We start from the raw sequence: 19,131 nt of genomic DNA, 5'->3' as shown, positions 1-19,131 counted from the left end.
GGCCATGCAAAATCAGCAATACTGTTAATTAACTCCCAGTGTGACATAAAGATTGACCTGGTGTGACCTTAACACCAATTAAAACTTCACTAAAAAAGCAAACGCCACCACAGAGTTAGTTTCTAAGACATGGAGGAATACAATTTATTAGAGCAAATTCAATAATAAACTTTATGAAAAAAGCTACAACATGAACACTTGGCTTACCAACATCTTAAGTTGATATATTTATATGTATGTACAGTTTGCCTTGTAATGGCATGCTACAAGGACATGACCCTTTAATTACTGAAAACAACAAACAAAAAAAAAAAAAAATAGAGGCAGACAAAGACGCAGTCAGAAAATTGTTTTTTCCTTCCATTTCACAACTCACTCTAACAAAGAAAAAAATGCAGCTTTCCAAGCACAATCTTCTACAAACAAAAAGAAAGAAGAAGAAGAAGAAGAAGAGGAGGAGAGTTATTAAGGAGCTAAAAGGCTGAACAACATTGCTCTGGCAGGTTCTCAGTGTTGCTGGTTGCTTCTCAGCGTCACCAGTCAAACTAAAACATACCATATGATGACAGACACCACTGCAGTGACGACATGAATCCCTCTCGAGTTAATGTACAATTTTTCAAAGTAGCACAGGTCACCAAGTTGAGCCCAGACACGATTATCTGAAGAGAGGATACTGGACACACACCCATTTGACAAATTTAAACAGCTTAAATTGCCACTAGGGTAAACAAGACTAGAATATACTGATCCATGAATCACCAGTAATATGGTATGTATCCACAAGAAGGCTACAACATAGTCCTACGTATTAGAGAGGTCATCTTCTGCCACCCACAGCCGTTTGTATCAACCTTGACGAACTAAACGGATGAAATGCACAACATCTAAACCCTTCATAATAATCTCACAGCTGGCTGAAATCACACCTACGAGTATAAAAATCTGACTTTCATCGACAACAGCGCAGAGCTCAAAGCACTGGTGCTTCTTACAGCTGCTGAACACTACCTTGTGAGCAAAATAAATAAGAGCTTAAACACGTTTTAATAGAAGAACAGTGGAGTAAAGACGTGGAAAAAAAAAACAAAAACCCAAAATGTAAACCAGGTTATTGCGGAGTAGGTATGTGGTACTCCAAACACGTTCAGAAAGTTCACTCGTGGCCTCATCCTTGTCCAGGAAGAAGACGGATGAGGACTGGAAAAAAGTCCAAATTTGAAACAGCGCTCCGTCTCTGCTGCTTTAGACGCGCAGGATCTCCAGGCAGTTGTTGTAGCAGATGGCGATCCAGTCCGGCTGCGTGGAGGCCCACTGCACGTTGTTGATCTCCCCTTCAGCGGTGTAGGCCAGGATGGGATCCTCAATGGCCCGGGGCATCTGCTGGATGTCCCAGATCAGAGCCTGGTGGTCGTCGGCTAAGAGAAGACAGGCACAGTGGACATTAGAGGGGCGGCAGTGGTACAAAAGAAGTCTTGGTTTCACTGAACTCATACCTACTCTTAAACCAGTTGATTTGTCGTTCAGCAAAAAATCTAGACAAACAAAATGGGCCACAGCTGGGAGCCTTATAAGCCTATTTGCAGCATCCATGTCAATTCAGGAATTCAGGAAAAATGTTGCTGCACTGGCTCAGATTTTGTTACTTATGTGATATTTAGAACCAAAAACCTGTCTGTGAAAAGTTCTGACCCTCAAAAAGACATCTTATCTGGAAAACTCAAACCTCGGCTTATAATATTTGCCTCATATCAAATTCTACTGATGTTGGAGGCCTCAAAATTTGGTGAATTGTCAACCAAAAACTGTATTTTCACTCAGAAATATAGATACATCCATATATATTTACCCTTAAAGGAACTTTATGGGGCCCAAGTATCACCCTTGTTTGAAAATTTTATAGTTTCTTCCACTTTCAAGGGCCAGTACTGAAAACTTAGTTTTGAAAAAAAAAAAAAAAAAAAAAGAGGCCAAATGCCCATTTCAAATCAGGCAGAATTCAGGAAATATGTTGCTCCACCTTTTCAGATTCTGTTTCTGTAAATTCTGTAGAGTATTTTTTATTTCTTTTTAATTTTACCCTCAAAATCCATCCGAGCAGCTACAACCTCTGCTATTATCTGTCACACATCAATCAAACAAAAATTTGGCCAGTTGTCAGTCAGTGTCCAACTGGACAGAATTTAAGAAATATGTTGCTCCACCATCTCAGATTCAGCTTTTAATTTTTTATTGTATTTTTTTTTTTTTTAAAGATCAACTGAACTGTTGTACGGAATGAGAAGTGTAGTCGGATAAGAAGCATATCGACCGACCAGTGGTTCTGGGAAAGACAACCCTGGACACTGAAAGAAATATTTGAGACTGGAGCAGCGTGAAGTGCAGAGATGGTGATGATTAGAGGGGAAAAGAACTGCCTTGGGCCATGTTCAGCCTAATTTTAGCCCTGCATAGAAAAGCTCAGCTAAATAAGGCCAACCTGCTTTTTGCAACAGTGCAAAACGCTGTCATCTGACATCCACAGTGAGGTGAAGGTCATATTTCTACTTTTACAACCAAAGACTAAACAGTTGCCACCAAAACTATTGTGCAGCATTCTAGTGTCTGATGAGCCTTATAATTAATATTAAACTCCAGTTATCTTGGATTCTACCAGCAGCTGAAGCCATACACCTCTGCCTATGTCCTGGTTTCGATTTGACCTCCTGCTCACCTGCAGTGCAGATGTGACACGAGGAGTGAGGAGCCCACGCGATGCCGTTAACGCAGGCGCGATGGTTGTTCAGCCGAGCCACTGGAGTGCACGGCACACGGACATCCAGGATGACCACCTATCACACAGAAATATTGATGACAGGTTGAAACTTAAAGGTTGTTCTTGACATAGGAAACAGCAAATTAAGAAGACAAACATTTAGCAGCGGTAGCTTTTCATTGTACCACAAATCTTCCTCTAGCAGATTTAGTTATCATGAGATTGCAGATGATCAAATCTGACCTCTCAAAGGTGAAGGATTAACTTTCAATCTAAAAATGTAAGCCAAAATCAATAAAAAGTCGTACATGGTTCCTCACTATGCTGAAAAAGACCGTTTGATTGAATTAGAAACTCTACAACGAACAAAACCAGGAGAAAAACTCAGCTTAGTTATATTATCTATGTATACAACATCAAGTCAAACTGTAGTTAACCCTCTGAATCCCAAAACCAAGTTTTGATATTTCATTATGTGCGATTTAGAAATCTGGCAAAAATAAACCATTTATACTTACCGGATTCTCTAAAAAAAACGAAACAACTGTTGCACTAATCGACACAACTGTGCAGTTATTAGTTTGTTATACTGGACAAAAGAGCCAGGGTTGTGCTGGTTCCATAGAGGCGCTGGACTTTTTGCAGTGAAAAATTAGGCCACAGCGAGTAAAATTGTTAGAGGAGCAAAAAATTGGCAGAAACCACTTGGGGTACAGACGGTTAAATATCCATAAAACTTGATACTTTGGGTTTTTACACTCACTGATGTCATAGAGTTTAAAGTGTTTAAAAAAACATTTTGGGGATTCTGTGTTTCAATAAGCCAGAAAAGCTGCACAGACACATAGCGACAGTAAGGAGTCCACAGCAAACTGACCTCCATGCCGTCCATGGCCATCGTTGCCAGGTAGTTGGGGTCCTGTTTGTTCCAGCAGAGGCGGAGCAGCGGGTGGTGCTGGGGGTCTTCATAGATGATGGTGCTGTGCTCGAGGTGTCGGAGGTCAAACATGCGGACGGAGCCATCAGCTCCCACAGACGCAAACATATCTCGACCGCCTCCTGCACGGCTGAACGCGATGTCATACACCTGCACAGGCACGGAAAGGCGTTGAATTCAAGTTTTTTTCTGTGAATAAACGACCACACAGGGATGCATTTCGCAGCACGGACCTCTTTGTCATGAGCGATGAGCTGAGTCTTCACATGTCCGGACACCAGGTTGACTCGTCCTAACACCTGACCGGTCTCCAACCCCCAGATAGTGCAAGTGGTGTCAATGCTGGACGTGCCTGCAGGAAAAACAACAGTCAGAAAAGGAAAAACCAAATCCAAACGAGAGCTTCCTCAAATGGTGGATTTCTTACCCAGCAGATTGGGATCAACTTCGTTCCAGTCGAAGGAGGTGAGGGGAGCACAGAAGTCTGAGTTCTTGTTGTTATTCAGCAAACATTCGAGACGTGTTTCTGTGTCGCTGACCTGTGAGACAAACGCAGAAGAATTTGGCAGTGAGCAGACTTTTAAAAACAAGCACTATATACCAGCCAGAGTCACAATTTAACAGCTGCCAGCTGGCCGAGCTGAAGGAGTAAACTAACTGATCTCACCAACAGAGCAGTTTGTGTTCATGCTACAACAGAGCATGACTGGGGACTGACACACACACAAGTCTTCTTTTTAGTCACTTTAAGTAAAGTCATGGACTGCTGCAGGACAGTTTCAGTTAAATAAGGCTGGAAATCAGTTTTGCTGTCGATCAAATAAAAAGACCAAAACGTCCCTGTATCTGTCAGTTTCTCCGTACTGTCTGACTTCCCCAACATGTCTGTGCCACACAAAATTCAGCCTTTAGTCATGTGTCACAAATATGTGGCTTCAGTTGATGAAAGTCAACAACAACAGCTAGACACTGTTTAAAGCAGCTGTTGATCTGTGTGAGACAATGTATGAGGGACTTAGAAAAAACAGCTGCACAGTGTGTGTTTATGATGATGAATGAAGATGTGACCCAGTGTGTCACTTTTAATCATATTTGGACAACAATGGAGCTCTATGGCATAAAGGGACAAGTCCTCTTTTGACTTTGGACACACAGATAATATTTATTTAGATCTTTTAGGGTTGGTTTTGAAATTTCCAATAGATTTGATGACAGAGCTGAACACTGAATTGAAATCTCAATACGGTGAAGCAGGGCTGAAGGATTGGGGGAAAATATGTAACTGCGATTTTACTGACACATATTGTGATTTGATTTACGAAATAATTTTGTCTTAACTATCTTATATTCCGAACAAATTTAGTACAGAAACACGTATGAATCACATTATCCAGATGTAAGGGAGCAGGCTTGTTTGGTACCGACCGCAGCAAAAGTCACCTTTTTTATACATGTCTCCAAGAAAAGAAGTGCAAACTTATTATTCCCACTAAAATTCTGATTCCTGTTGCAGTGTCTGTTAAAATAATTGCAACAGGATTTTTTTTCTCCCCAATGGTGGAGCCAGACTGTTTTTATTTATAGAATGACTGCTACTCACATCGGGGTTGCACAATATCTCCTACATGGCAAATAACTGTAGGGCAAATACTCATTTTTGTTGGTCACTCACTTTAATCATTTTCTTATGCAGGCAAGACTGCTATGTAGACGTACACACGAGTTTATTTGATCGATTAAAAAACAACTGATTAAAAATCTGAAGCAGTTGGTACAAGTTATACTTGTTTAACTGCTGATAAAGCTCATAAGATCATTTCTATTTAAATTGAAAATGACACACAAGACTTTTATGTCTCCAACCTAGCTGAGACGTCACACTGCGTCCATCCAGCTTTTTGTTTCCCTCTTTTGGCTGCAGGTTGTGGGTCAGTGTCGCATTGTTCAGCAGTTTGTTTCCAAATTGTTTTGAAGTAGTTTTCATTTCTACTGTTTTGAAGAGTCTGTACAAGAGCTTCAGCTACATCCACAGCTTAAACCTACATCATACACACTTTATAACTAGTAAAACATTGCACAGATTCTTCACCCACATATTAAAACCAATGCATTTTTATACTGTCAGTACATGTTTAGGTGACAACATTGTGAAATTTCGAATTGGTTGAGATGTTGTGCCATAAAAATGCATCTGTATGGTACAACAACGACAGAGAAATGGTTTTGAAAAAAGTTCTGTCAGAAAAATAGTGGTGACTGGAAGTAAGTCCAGGTCTACAGGCTTCACTGTTGGTTGGTTGTGGTGGCCAGATTTCAGTCTGTGACCTCCTATTTGCTCTGGCCCTTATTTGATGATCATTGAGTTTGAGTCCCTAACATCAGACATCCTACCCTCCAGATGCGCAGGTAGTCCCCGCTGGTGGCCAGCAGGTCCGGGTAAACCCCCTTGGTGTCTGGGATCCACATGATCTTGGTGGTGGGGTAAGGATGGTCGAATGTGTTCCTGCACACGAACTCTGAGCTCTCCTCCTCCAGACCCACCAGCTGGACCTGAGCAGCACAGAACACCTTCTTTCAGTATAAACCAAACCACTGTTTACATGCAGGGGTAAAAATAGTAGGAACTATATATGGAGCTGCGAACAGACATTGTCACTAAGGACACAAAGGCAGACTTGCTGAATATGAACACATGGACATTTTTGGCACTTTTGTTTTCTGATAAATAAAAACGAAACGAGCATCGTTATTTTTATCTCTCGGTGCGTAGGACAGCTAGCATTAGCATCAACTCGCTAACGTCTTTAGCGTAACGTTAGCTGATGAATGGCCGAAAGCACACTGCGCACCTTGTTGTTATATTCCTCCACGAAGCTCCCCAGCGCCAGTCGGAAGCGTTTGTCGGGACGGACGCTCCAGTTCATGGCGTACACCGTCCATGGCGCCTCGTATTTGTAGATTTCTTTTCTTTTGCCGTGAAGCGACATCCTCCCGAACCGCAGCTAACACGCTAGCGTTAGCTAAGTGCGAAATAAGTAGCTCCGCAGGCAAACTGTAACCCAATACTTTAACTTACGAGAACAAATATGAGCAGAATTAGTGATAACGACTATCTAATTAAGCACAGCCCGTCTCAGATTAAGATTTCTCAGCACTTTACTTAACAAAGAGTAGCATTGCTCGTTACGACCTGAAGAGACGTTAAGTTAGAAACGACACAAGCGACTTCGGCTTCGCACTTTCAATATAAAATGACTTATTCACGTTTCAGCACTCAAATTGACGTTAATAAATGACGAATAAATCATATTAATAGATTCTTCTTCTTTCACTGTTACTCCTATTACTCCGAATTTATGTTTAAAATTATTGTTTTGATTAAATGAATATTTGTAGGTAATTGGTGTTCGAGCTGCAACAATAGATTGATTAAAGTACTTTATTATGGTTTCATATCTTTTATGCCATGTTTGTTTTTGTTTTTGCTTTTGTTTAAAAAAAATTTGATAAACGTCTCACACAAACCCTTTTTAACAATATAGTTTCGTGCATTGTATTAGAGCTGCTCTAACACGTTAATTATTAGTTATCAACTATTAAATAAAGGTTTACCTGTTTTTATAATCGACTGATCTGTTTTAAGTCTAATGCCCCCTGATTCCAGCTTCTTGAAGTTGAATATATTCTGGTTTCTTGCCTCATAAATGACAGTAGGCTGAATATATTTTTGCTTGTGGACAGTATAAGACATTTGTCCTCTGGGGCTTTGGGAAACACTGAACAGCCTCATAAATGGGTAGAAAAGGTTTGGGCATAACATCCGTAGTGTTCTGAATGTTACAATGCCAATGTATGATTAGTAAATCAGTGTACATACAATGTTCATTATCTTTCACTGATTACATTATGCAAATAAGTAGCTTTTTTCTGTTTTTGCTTTATTTTGAAATGTTTAAACCAGAAGTGTACATACGCTATTATGTTTAAATTGACAAAACTTGTAGTTACTCACAGTGACCACTAGAGGGCAGAAAAACTAACTGTAACAAATCATGGCCGCATGTTTTTGATGGAGCAGCACAACTGTTTCTTGTCCTATCTCCATGTACTGTGAGAGAATGTTCTTTTGTGTGTGTGTTTCTAATGTCATAATCAGTATGAAATTAGAAACATCAGTAGCATTGTGATTTCTAGAGAACCAAACAAGACATTTAGTTACATTTTGTACCTACTTTTTGACTATTTAAAAGCAATGTATTTATGTTAATAAGAAAATACGTTTTTTTTTGTTTTGTTTTTTTTTTTACTATTTATTTATTACCTGCTGTGATTTATTTTTATTCTACTAAAGAAGAGACACTACAGACAAAAACACTTTTTTTTGGATCATTTTGATACCATAATATGTCTCCTTCAGACTAATAGAACGAAAGTGAAAATATACATTTACGTCTTTATTTTACAAAACTTTGCCTATTGGCCCCCCTCAGATTTCAGTTAAAATACATATAATTAAAGGTCCTTTTCTGAAATTGAGTTTTTTGCTTTTACTCTGAGCCTTAAATCTCCACTTAAACTGCTCTAGCATACCACAAACATTTCAGTTTTAACTTTGTATATATATGTAAGTAAACGCTTATAAATACAAATAAATGAATGATTTTTTTCTTGAGAATATGGCTCTAATATGTCAACGAAATGAATCAAATATTTTGAAGCTGTTTGTTTTCCCCCAAAGGTCAGATTTGTGCTGTAAAATCTGATGCAAAGTAGCCTAAACTTAATTAGACAGGAAATCATTGGCATATTTAATTGTAATGATAAATATGCAAATAATCGTAAAGTAAGTAATCAGTTGGGGACGTTTCATAGTGTTTGTTAAAAAGTGTACCATTCCCACCTGTAGCGTCTTGCCTGAATTTCTGTGCATTAATCATGAATTTCATCCTCATATAATATATAACACAATATCATATAAACATCCAACAGTTCTGCAGTCATTTAATGCCTCGATTTTCTCCTTTTTATATTCATGTGTTTAATGTTTAGATGAAAAGAGCAATGTCCTTTTATTGAAACACATCACTGACCTGCTAGAAGTAGCTCCTTAAGTCACTGGCATAGATGTAGATTAAAAGACTGTGAATAAATAAATGATAAATGCAAATTTAGAAATAAAATAAGCTTAAAAAATGTCTAATACATAGGTTGTTATGTATTACATCAAGTTGAAACCCAAAATGACCTATCATAAATCAAGACAGGGCACTACAGATGTATATTATATTATATTATATTACATTACATTACATTACATATTCAACATTTTGTACTGCAATTGTATAAGTAATAGTTGTAGTTACGCGTTGTGGCCGCTGGAGGCGCCAACCAATGACAACCAACGTGACAGCACTTTTACTGTGAAAGGTCGCGTGTGTGTGACGGTCAGTCTCCAGCTTCAGTCGTCTCAACAGCATAAGGACAGGTCTTCATCTAAACCGGTACTGTCACAGTCAGTCTCCAGGTGAGCTGCTTTTCTACCGCTTGTACTCATAATAGTTTACTTGTCAGCCATGTTAAGGAGAAAACACGCCGCTTTCTGTTCAGGTCGTTTCCCGGTTGTAGCAACAAGGTGCCATGCTAGTTAGCCACATTAGCATGCTAATCCCAGATTTGCTAACAGCTAATGATTAAGTGAGTGAGTGCTGGTTTTGGGAGGGGGATGGGTTTGGGCTGTGGTTTAATCCTACACATAGTGAACAAGTTTTAACTCTAACGCCACTTGAAAAAAAAAACCCCACACATACAAAAAGTCAAACATTATTTTAGCTTGTTAGCGAGCAGCCCTTGGTTTCACTTAGTGGAGCTAACGGCAGCTTCCAGTTTGGATATCCGCATTCAGCTGTTTTTAGGGTGCAGCTGCTTAAGTTTGTCCCGGTGTGGCCTTCACGGTGCCACATTATGTCACTGTTAAACTTACTATATCGTAGCTTTTAAGTGGCAATGATGAAGTGACACCGCAGAGCAACCACGGGGACATTCTATTTTACTTCCTTAGTCATTGTTTTCCTATTCGTCTCGCTCCGTGGGGATCTTTTCCTCTTTGGAGTTTGTCACGAGAAAATCCGCTTTGTAATAATATGTTGCGCTTTAATCTGTAGCTACAGTGATTAAGCCATTCATTGTCTTTTAAGTTAGTCGTTAAATATTCTTTAGTTTTTCTTTAAATTGCATAGTATAGTTTAGTCCAGAGCAGAACTGGAACCACCTATCTTATCTGAAGGTAGTTTTTATGATTTCTCAATGTGTATCAAAACAAGGTCATTAAATCTAAAAAAAAAATAAAAACACAACATGCTTTATGCTACCTTTTCTTAATTTTAGCTTGAAGTTCAATCTTGGACAAGCCCTTATTTACTACTTAGTGTCCTGTTGTGGTCTTAGAGCTGCAGTAGTTATGTTATCAATTATTAATTTAGAGCACTGATAATAATTTGATCATCTTGAAAAGTTTGTATCTGGATACAGATGCGCAAATCCAATGTTGATTTGAAAAACTGTCTCACATGTAAGATTAGAGAACCTGATTCAGAGTAAACATTTTGAACAACTCTGCTCTGATCTCATTTATTGACTGCTAATACACCAACACCTGGCTGTACCAGTTGACAACTTTGTAAACTGTTTTGAATTCTTTCACTCCTTTTTTTTAGCAGGTTGTAAAAGATTTTTCCTTCCTATTTCTGTCTCGCAATTCTGTCTGCACCCTTATTTTCTCATCTGTTGTGTCAACTTTCTTTCGCTCTGTTTCAATGCAGGTCCCACGATGCGAAGTGTCCTCCTGATCCCCACGCTGCTGCTCCTCCTGGCTCTTCCCGTTTCCAGGGGAAGGTACAATGATGACTTTGATGATGGGGAGGACCTCGCAGACTTCGATGACAATGACTTTGCTGAGTTTGAGGACATGAACGACGATCAGGCGGCTGAGGCAGAAACCGCTCCTCCACCGCGCGTCTCGCCGTCCTCGCAGCCTGAAGAGGATGAAGATGAAGCCACTGTGGAGCTGGAGGATGGCCAGGATGGATTTGAGGACTCAGAGACACAGGTACAAGTGTCAGTGTTTACAGCTGAATATTTGAGCAACACTCCTTAATATATCCTGTTGAATTATTTGTTACAAGGTAAATTTAATTTCACATCTCCCCAGGATCAGGACATATACAGCAAATATGACCAGGAGGAGTTTGAGGGGATTGGAGACATGGATAAACCAGGCCACTCCATGAAAGACCCCCTTATAATCACCAAGGTGAGCTGGATTTATTGCTAAAATCTGCTCAGAAACATCTCTGGTACATCATCCTCTGCTTAATGTGATTTGCTGAGGCTGTGATTGTGCACACCATTTCTGCTGCCTGCAGAAGAGGTTTTTTGTTCAGGGCGGGGAGCACTGTAAATTCATGTGTGTTTCCATTGTAATGAAAATTCAGTTTAGCAGCTGCCTGAGGCCACTGCAAAGAAACATTAAAGCAGTAGAAATGCAGATTGCTCCACTGTTTTGTAGCTGTTGTGGTATTTTGTTGCTCAAAGAGTTTTCAATTTACATAATTTGTTGTTGTGAAAGCCAGACAATGGCAACAGTGAAAACGTTGCCTTTGGCAACAGATTGCCTTTGGTCTAAGTCATGAGTGGTTCAGTCACACTGAAGCTGATTGTAGTGACATTGATCACTTAGCAAGGCCAGTAAATTGGCTGTTATCAGCTTTTTATAGATTCTGTGTGTGCCTGTGTTCGAGTTAGTGTTGGCCTATTAAAGATACATTGGTGTCAGCATATATATTGTCTAATGTGGGCTGATATGTAAACTTTTGCAAAATTTTGGGGGTATTTTAGAAAAGGATTCATCACAGATCTGCAGCACATGTAGCAGAGTACACATTACATCTGAGCAGACGGTGGTGCAGAGTGAAGCAATGTTTTCACAATAAATAAATGTAAATTGCATTGCTGGAAAGATAACGTTCATCCCATTATTTTGTATTTTTAATATAAGATTGTCAGCCACTAAATTAATAGTTATATTACTGAATGACAGGGCTGGAATATTTGAACATTTTTTGCTCCCTAAAATCAGTATCAGCATTGATGCCAAAAATCTGGTGTCAGGCTCTCGTCTGTGTGTATGTCAGTAAACAGGTAACCAGTGAATTTTAGTTGCAGAAATGCCAAACCAGGTTGAAAATTATGCTACAGGTACATATTCCATCCATCAGAGAGCACTTAGAAGTATTTTTTTTCCCTCAAAACTATAAAATGTCTCAGTAGTGTATGACATGATCAAGATTGTTTGCAAAAAACATATGATTTTTGTAAACCTCCCAAATATCGAGTCCATTCATTCTTAGTTGAGCTGTAGTACTGATGGTAACTTGCTGTCTCTCTGCAGGTTCCTGCACATCTGCAAAACAGCTGGGAAAGTTACTACATGGAGATCCTGATGGTGACCGGCCTGTTGGCCTACATCATGAACTACATCATCGGCAAGAACAAAAACAGTCGCCTCGCTCAGGCCTGGTTTAACTCGCACAGAGAGCTTCTAGAGAGCAACTTTGCACTAGTGGGTGAGTTCTTTCATCTCTGTTGCATAACAGCAGTGTATGAAATACTACTTGTGTGCTTTTCTCCTGGACTTAATGGTAATAGAATGAGGTGGATGTTGTGTTTAATTGTCAACCATTTGCATGTCCAGGTGATGACGGCACCAGTAAAGAAGCGGTGAGCACTGGGAAACTGAATCAGGAAAATGAACACATCTACAACCTGTGGTGCTCTGGACGTGTGTGCTGTGAAGGCATGCTGATCCAACTCAAGGTACGAGGGATGTGTTACCGTAGGCAGGTTTGTGTTGTTGGTGTCGGTGCGTTTTTCTAAATATGCTTTTGTATTTGTTTGCTGTTCAGTTCCTGAAGAGGCAGGACCTGCTCAATGTTCTGGCCAGGATGATGAGGCCGGCCTGTGACCAAGTGGTACGTATCAGTCGTGTCATGTCTCTTTTAGCGTTTAGTTGTGTTGCAGACACACTGTCTAACAGTGTGTGTGTGTGTGTGTGTTTACTTGTAGCAAATCAAAGTGACTCTGAATGACGAGGACATGGATACGTTTGTGTTTGCTGTGGGCACCAAGAAGGCCATGGCCCGGCTTCAGAAGGAGATGCAGGACTTGGTGAATATCCTCCACAAATTCATACTTTTGCTACACACAGTTGGACTAATTGCACTGATCTGTTTTTTGATCATTAAAGTTACTCGGACACAGCTTTGAATTTTAATATCCCTCTCACTCTCTTTACTAACATGTAATTAAACTTTAAACAATGATTTGATTAGATTGTTATTTTTGCTCAGAGTGAGTTCTGCGGGGACAAGCCGAAGTCTGGGTCCAAGTATGGACTCCCAGAATCTCTGGCTATTCTTACTGAAATGGGCGAGGTCACGGATGGGGTGATGGACAACAAGGTGTGTTTTTATGCTCACATCTCAGACAGTATTATCGTATAAAAGGCACTGTGAGGGCTCAGAATACGGCACGCGGTGTCTTGATAGATGAAAACAGCTTCTTTAAATGAAGCTCTGTCACTACAATCTGTTTTTTTTGTTTGTTTGTTTTTTGTATTTGTAGATGGTGCATTATATCACCAACCATGCTGATAAGGTTGAGTCCATCCATTTCTCGGACCAATTTTCTGGTCCAAAAGTTATGCAAGAGTAAGTGCTTATTTAATCTTTTTTGTGTTTTTCGTCTCTTCTACAGTAGTTAGTGTTATCTCCGTTATGCTAATAGTTCCTGTGTTGTTTTTCAGGGAGGGTCAGCCCTTAAAGCTGCCTGAGACCAAGAAGACACTGCTGTTTACATTTAATGGTGAGCACTTGTCCCCTCCTACTATCCTGAACATCTTTATTATATCTCAGGATTAGATTTTTCTTATGTATTTGATGTATACCAAATGTTTCTGTGTGTGTAGTGCCTGGAATGGGCAACACCTCTCCCAAAGACATGGACACTCTGCTTCCTCTCATGAACATGGTGATCTACAGCATCGATAAAGTCAAGAAGCTCCGCCTCAACAGAGAGGTGAGTGTAACAAACCCACTATGACACCAAGCGACATCCACACTCATATGTTTTCACTTTAAAATTAGTTTTTTGAATGGAAGCAAATCTCTGTCCAGATGTGGTTTCAGAAATAATCTCACACTAACACCCCTTAATAGGCATTTCACTTGACATTTCACGTCCACTGAGGGTGAGGGTACTGGTGTAAACATGGAGGAAGTTGGTTGGTTAGTTGTAGGAAGTACTTAAAAGTAGGAACAGCAATGGTAAAAAGTAAAACCAGAGATTTTCTTAAATGCATAGTAGCTGCCAGCAGAGACAACAAGGAGAGCAACACCTCTAATTTGTTGTTTAAGGTGAATGAACCAGTGCCAGGCAGTGCTGATGTCTTGAAAATAGTCATTTAGAGTTCGTCTGAAAGCAAACAATGGAGTCCTCATCAACATTTCTAAAGGTGCCCATCCCACCTAAAACACAACCCAAACACAACCCATACAGGGCTCCAGGGTGCGATCAACTTTCTTATTTGGTCGCAGGCAAAACACATCACTTGCTGAACACTTTCTTATCGATAAACTTTACAATTTACTAATGTTCCCTGAACACCCCAGATTGCAAGCTGCGGTAGCTGCTGCTTGGTGACTACGATATCCTCAGACGGATGTGCCACCATAAAAATGACTTTAAAACGAGTAAACTAGGGTGTTCTAATGTCAGATTTGTCCAAGATGACACCAAGTGATTTTTCTTCTACAAATGCTCTTTTCTAAGAGTGGAAAAAACAGCGCTCGTAGGTGCACTCCGCATTTCACGAGAAGACCTTTGTTTTTTTTTACCCTTAAATACCACAGTCGCTCATGTTCATGTAATTGCGCAAAGCTAAAATCATTATTGTGATTATTGTTCATTTCATTTTGCAGCCCTGCTTCTGTGTCAGCCATTCTAATTGAATGAATGGCTTTATTCTTACACTGGTTCTGTCGGTGCCTCTCTGCCTCCACCTGCTCTCTGATCATCAGGACCTCTCTCTGTCTGCCTCCTCTTCCCTCGTTTTCTTTTTAAATGATCAGCTCCAGATAGCTTTATCTTTTTAACACACATCAACTAAAAACAGCTTGTTTGACGCACACACTGACGGAGCCACTAAAGTTCTAAACTGTGGTTAACGCAGTCGCTGCCTGCAGTTACAGCAACACCAAGCAGTGTCGACAGATGGCGTAAAGATTATTTTTAATATGCTGTCTATATTTTCAGGGCAAACAGAAAGCTGACAGGAACCGGGCCCGTGTGGAGGAGAACTTCCTGAAGCAGACTCACGCTCAGCGTCAGGAGGCAGCTCAGACACGCCGTGAGGAGAAGAAGAGAGCTGAGAAGGAGAGGATCATGAATGAGGAGGACCCTGAGAGACAACGCCGTCTGGAGGTCTGGAATTAACACAATCCACACGAAATGATGTAGAGTCATTGGACAGTGTCAGAAATGTTCTTTCTTTCTTTCTTTCTTTCTTTCTTTCTTTCTTTCTTTCTTTCTTTCTTTCTTTTATTTATTTAACCAATAGTACCGTAAATATGTTTGTAAGTAGAGCCAGTACCTGATAGCTTTAGTTCTGCACAATATTGGATTCTTGCCAATATTTTCAACTGATTTTGGCTGATTGCCAATAAGTGCACATATGTTTTGTTTTTTGTTTTTTTGCCTAATACCAGAAAACATCAGGTCTCTCCTGCGATGGAATTAACACTCGCATGTCTGTTCCAACACTCATTCACTGGGCTAAATGAGAAAACAACTTCAGCTTACATTTACAACATGAAATATTTATTTTTAAGTAATATCTTTGGATACAACTATTATCTTTAAGCCTCTCAGTATGTATTTCGGGATACTGAAACTTGATTTTAAAATCTTCATCAGTTGATACCAATGATGATGCCTAAATCATCATACTTAGCTTAGCATGAACACTGCAAATAGAGAGAAATGACTGGCCTGGCTCCGCCCAAAGGTAACAAAACCCACCTATCAGGACCAACAAAATAACGTGCTGTGGTTTAACAGTGTTCTTGTGGCTTGGAGGAGTAACTGGAGTTTGTGTAGGTTGTGTAGCAACTGCAGCCAAAGAACAAATACTCTGTGTTCTAATTTGCACACTTTATTCTTTACACACTGCTGCTGCCCTTACAAAATGCACTGTTGCATGCAGTATACACACAACTGGGACATACTACAACATCATAACATTGCATTTTCAACTTTGACCACCTTGCCCATACATCTGTCCCAGACTGTAGTGTGAAATGAGCTGTCATCTGTCTGTGTACTCTCGATGACTCAATTCTTACACTCGCGCAAGACACCATGACATGTCTTTCTTTGTGCAGTGGATAGTTGGCCAGAAAAACATGTCGACCTACATACTGCAAAGTATAAACGGATGTAGTTGGACATCCTTGTCCTTTTGGATTCTGTGCTCTTTCTTTTTCTAAACTTTATTGCTAAGCTAAGTCAACAAGCTACTGGATGTGGCTTCAAACACTACAGGCAACAGTGTTATATATCATCCTAACTAATAGCACAAAGTCGAACCTGTGAATTTCCCAAAAATGTTGAATCTTTCCTTTTTAAATGTAACCTTTTTTCATCATGTTCCTTTTTCAGGAAGCTGCCCAGCGACGTGAACAGAAGAAGATTGAGAAAAAGCAGATGAAGATGAAGCAGATCAAAGTTAAAGCCATGTGAAAGATCACCCCAGGGATCGGGGGGGATACAAGCACACACAAGCAGTGCTCAGCTCAGTTTTCTCCAGCTTCTCTCACCACAGTTCATGGCTCTCAGTCGCTCACAGCTCCAAACAGACTTCCTGCGCCTCTGGGTGTGTCTGGCTTCGCTGTCTGTTGTCACCACCTGCTCCATATGACGTGGCAAAACCTTTATGACCGTATGTGAACTGTCAGTGTCAAATGAGGACTTTTCACCGTCAAATGTGTCACCAACATTCACGCCAGGATTTTTACTCAAAATGAATCAAAGATCTGTTTGGAAGTTGCATCACTCAGTGAGCTGTTTTATTTGCTGGGAAGGAACACACTATTTGTTGGTATCGAGCCACATTTTTTTAAACGAATGAAAGCATTGCTGTGGTTTCATTGGAAATTTATTAGCATTAAAATGATCTTAAATGATACTATTAAGGAAAATTTAATTTATATATCCAGTAATATTGGTTTCTTGCAGCCTTTTTTTCATCATGTTCTGAGCAAACATAATAAAATGCACTGGATTCTGTTGGAAAACTGTTTCTGTTTGTTTTTAACAGTAAATTTCAAGTAGTTACAAGGTAATTTATGATGAGTTTAGAAATGACGCCTGTAGGTCATAAAATAGTCGTGTTGGACAGGGTAACAGATAGTTGATGTTAGTCGTTGAGAGACTGAGGGTCTATACCAGGCACCAGAATGGGCGAGGCTTTATGCTAAATTTAACTTGTGGATGGTGTCAGCAGTCTATGAACCAGATTTGGTTACATCAATGTGGTCATCTCTTCACACGCTGATATAATTATCTTGTCTGGCCAGAAGCTTTTTTTTTTTTTTTTTTACAATAAAAGTCTGAATATGACAAAACGACATTCCCCCTGAAATAAAGAACTATATGTTTTTATTTAATCACACAGTCCTTGAATACAAAACCACAAATACAGTCTCAAAAGTTACCAAGGAATTTCATGAATTAACAAAAGCTACACTTTTATCCCAACTGTTTTAAGTACTGGTGCATTAAATTGAGTTCCATCAAATCTTGAGTTCTAGTGGTGAAGATGACACAGTATACAATACTAGGAAAAGATGTAAGACATATCACTTAAGTGTTATTTTATTAAGTACATGATCTACAACTAACAATGATTAAAACAATCTTGAAATACATCCAAGCTTCCTGAAATGTCAAGCCTGCATTGAAACTTCACAGTGGAGGCTATAGATTGTGCCTCCTTTGTTGTTTGTTGTTTTTGAGAAATGTGGCCTTTATCCCTGTAAAAAAAAAAAAAAAAAATCTATATGTATAATCCTGAATTTAGAAGACATAAGGCAGAGTAAAATCCACCACATTTGGAAATTGTATGTGTTTAATCAGCTCACATTGATATAAATGAAGTGGATAAAGTAAAGTTGGAGTGAAGTTGGTTTAAATTTAGTTGAATCAACACGTTTTAAAATAATTTCAACAAAAACTAGACACTATAACCTTCAATGCAGGATTGTTGTACTAGATAATTAGTTTCATTAGGGGTTTGCTGGAGTTTGTTATTTAGGGTAACCTGTATATTTTAGGAAAAATTGCAATAAATTAATTACATTTATGATTTTTTACAATTGAAATTCTCAGATATTATTAATCATAGTAATAATAGATCAGTGAAATACTGTATGATGAAGTATGATGAAGGGGAGGGGGGTAAACATTTTACTGTTTACTCACGCATGTTTTTATATATACATATAAAAAATGTAATGTACAAAACCTATGATCAGCTCATAAAATGTCTTACTGTGTTGTTATACTACTGAACAGTGAACATGTGAAATTACCAAATTAAAAAGCTGCTTTTGTTAATGCAAGAGGAAATTTGTAACAATAAAACACATTTTGCATCATGATAAATATGAGTAGATATTAGTTTACTGTTCAGAAACATCTGAATGATTTACTAAAGTGAAAATAATTTGTTCTTTTGAGCTTTTTTCATGTCAGCAGGGTATCTGGAGCAGTGACATTATTGTATGCAAATACTTCCCATAACTAGTACAGAACTCTCTAATTAGTACATAAACTTGCACATTATGGCAACAGGTTGTCGAGTAGTGATGAAAACACATTTTATTGCTTTATTATAAGTTTCTGTAGTTGATTATTTATCATAAGGGTGTGGACAGAATTTTCTGTGTTTTTTAACAACGTATGCAGCAGATTTGAGGCATTGTGTTAGGAGCACCTGCATCTCTTCTCCTAAATTAAATTTATAAAAACAAGTAGCCTATGTTTAAGATACACCACTACATTTATTTCTAGGTTTGTAAATTAGCTAATAATGTAGCTTTTTACACATGAAGTCGCTCCATTTTGGTTCAGAAATGTGTTAAAATGTGTTGTTTTACTTTCGGTTCGTTGTTATGTCACTGATCGGCCTTTAGGGGGCGCTTTAGTCACTTTGTTTGACTTGTAATTGTAAACGCAGATTCGTACTTATTTTCAAACTATATTAATTTGTTCATAATTAAAATACATTGATTTATTTTGTTAAAATAAATTTTATTTTATTTTATTT

General features: G+C 39.0%; 2 protein-coding genes across 2 annotated transcripts; one reads left to right on the top strand and one right to left on the bottom strand.

The window, feature by feature from the left end:
• Nucleotides 1–115: 115 nt before the first annotated feature.
• Nucleotides 116–6,913, bottom strand: dcaf7 (ddb1 and cul4 associated factor 7). The gene is made up of 7 exons (XM_008295347.1): nucleotides 6,542–6,913; nucleotides 6,084–6,242; nucleotides 4,120–4,231; nucleotides 3,926–4,044; nucleotides 3,633–3,842; nucleotides 2,714–2,831; nucleotides 116–1,418 (listed from the first exon to the last, which is right to left on the bottom strand). Exons 1-7 carry the CDS (start codon nucleotides 6,677–6,679, stop codon nucleotides 1,246–1,248), a joined length of 1,029 nt encoding a protein of 342 aa, XP_008293569.1. The 5' UTR covers nucleotides 6,680–6,913; the 3' UTR covers nucleotides 116–1,245.
• Nucleotides 6,914–9,115: 2,202 nt separating this feature from the next.
• ccdc47 (coiled-coil domain containing 47) lies at nucleotides 9,116–17,429 on the top strand. Its single transcript, XM_008295346.1, has 13 exons — nucleotides 9,116–9,216; nucleotides 10,511–10,797; nucleotides 10,900–11,001; nucleotides 12,139–12,313; nucleotides 12,442–12,563; nucleotides 12,653–12,718; nucleotides 12,813–12,914; nucleotides 13,097–13,207; nucleotides 13,371–13,456; nucleotides 13,552–13,610; nucleotides 13,714–13,823; nucleotides 15,060–15,227; nucleotides 16,464–17,429. The coding sequence occupies exons 2-13, from the start codon at nucleotides 10,519–10,521 to the stop codon at nucleotides 16,542–16,544; spliced, it is 1,461 nt and encodes a 486-aa protein (XP_008293568.1). The 5' UTR covers nucleotides 9,116–9,216; nucleotides 10,511–10,518; the 3' UTR covers nucleotides 16,545–17,429.
• The last annotated feature ends 1,702 nt before the right edge of the window (nucleotides 17,430–19,131 follow it).

Source organism: Stegastes partitus, unplaced genomic scaffold (genome assembly GCF_000690725.1).
Source record: "Stegastes partitus isolate 25-593 unplaced genomic scaffold, Stegastes_partitus-1.0.2 Scaffold1038, whole genome shotgun sequence".
NCBI lineage: Eukaryota > Metazoa > Chordata > Actinopteri > Pomacentridae > Stegastes > Stegastes partitus.
This window is presented reverse-complemented; position numbering and strand designations above follow the sequence as displayed.

Coding starts and splice junctions, on each gene's coding strand:
- dcaf7 (XM_008295347.1), bottom strand. CDS start 6,679: ATGTCGCTTCACGGCAAAAGAAAAGAAATCTACAAATACGAGGCGCCA. Junction 4,232..6,083: donor ACTACCTGCGCATCTGGAGG/GTAGGATGTCTG, acceptor TTTGTCTCACAG/GTCAGCGACACAGAAACACG. Junction 3,843..3,925: donor TCATCGCTCATGACAAAGAG/GTCCGTGCTGCG, acceptor GTGCCTGTGCAG/GTGTATGACATCGCGTTCAG.
- ccdc47 (XM_008295346.1), top strand. CDS start 10,519: ATGCGAAGTGTCCTCCTGATCCCCACGCTGCTGCTCCTCCTGGCTCTT. Junction 12,719..12,812: donor GGCCGGCCTGTGACCAAGTG/GTACGTATCAGT, acceptor GTTTACTTGTAG/CAAATCAAAGTGACTCTGAA. Junction 15,228..16,463: donor AGAGACAACGCCGTCTGGAG/GTCTGGAATTAA, acceptor TTCCTTTTTCAG/GAAGCTGCCCAGCGACGTGA.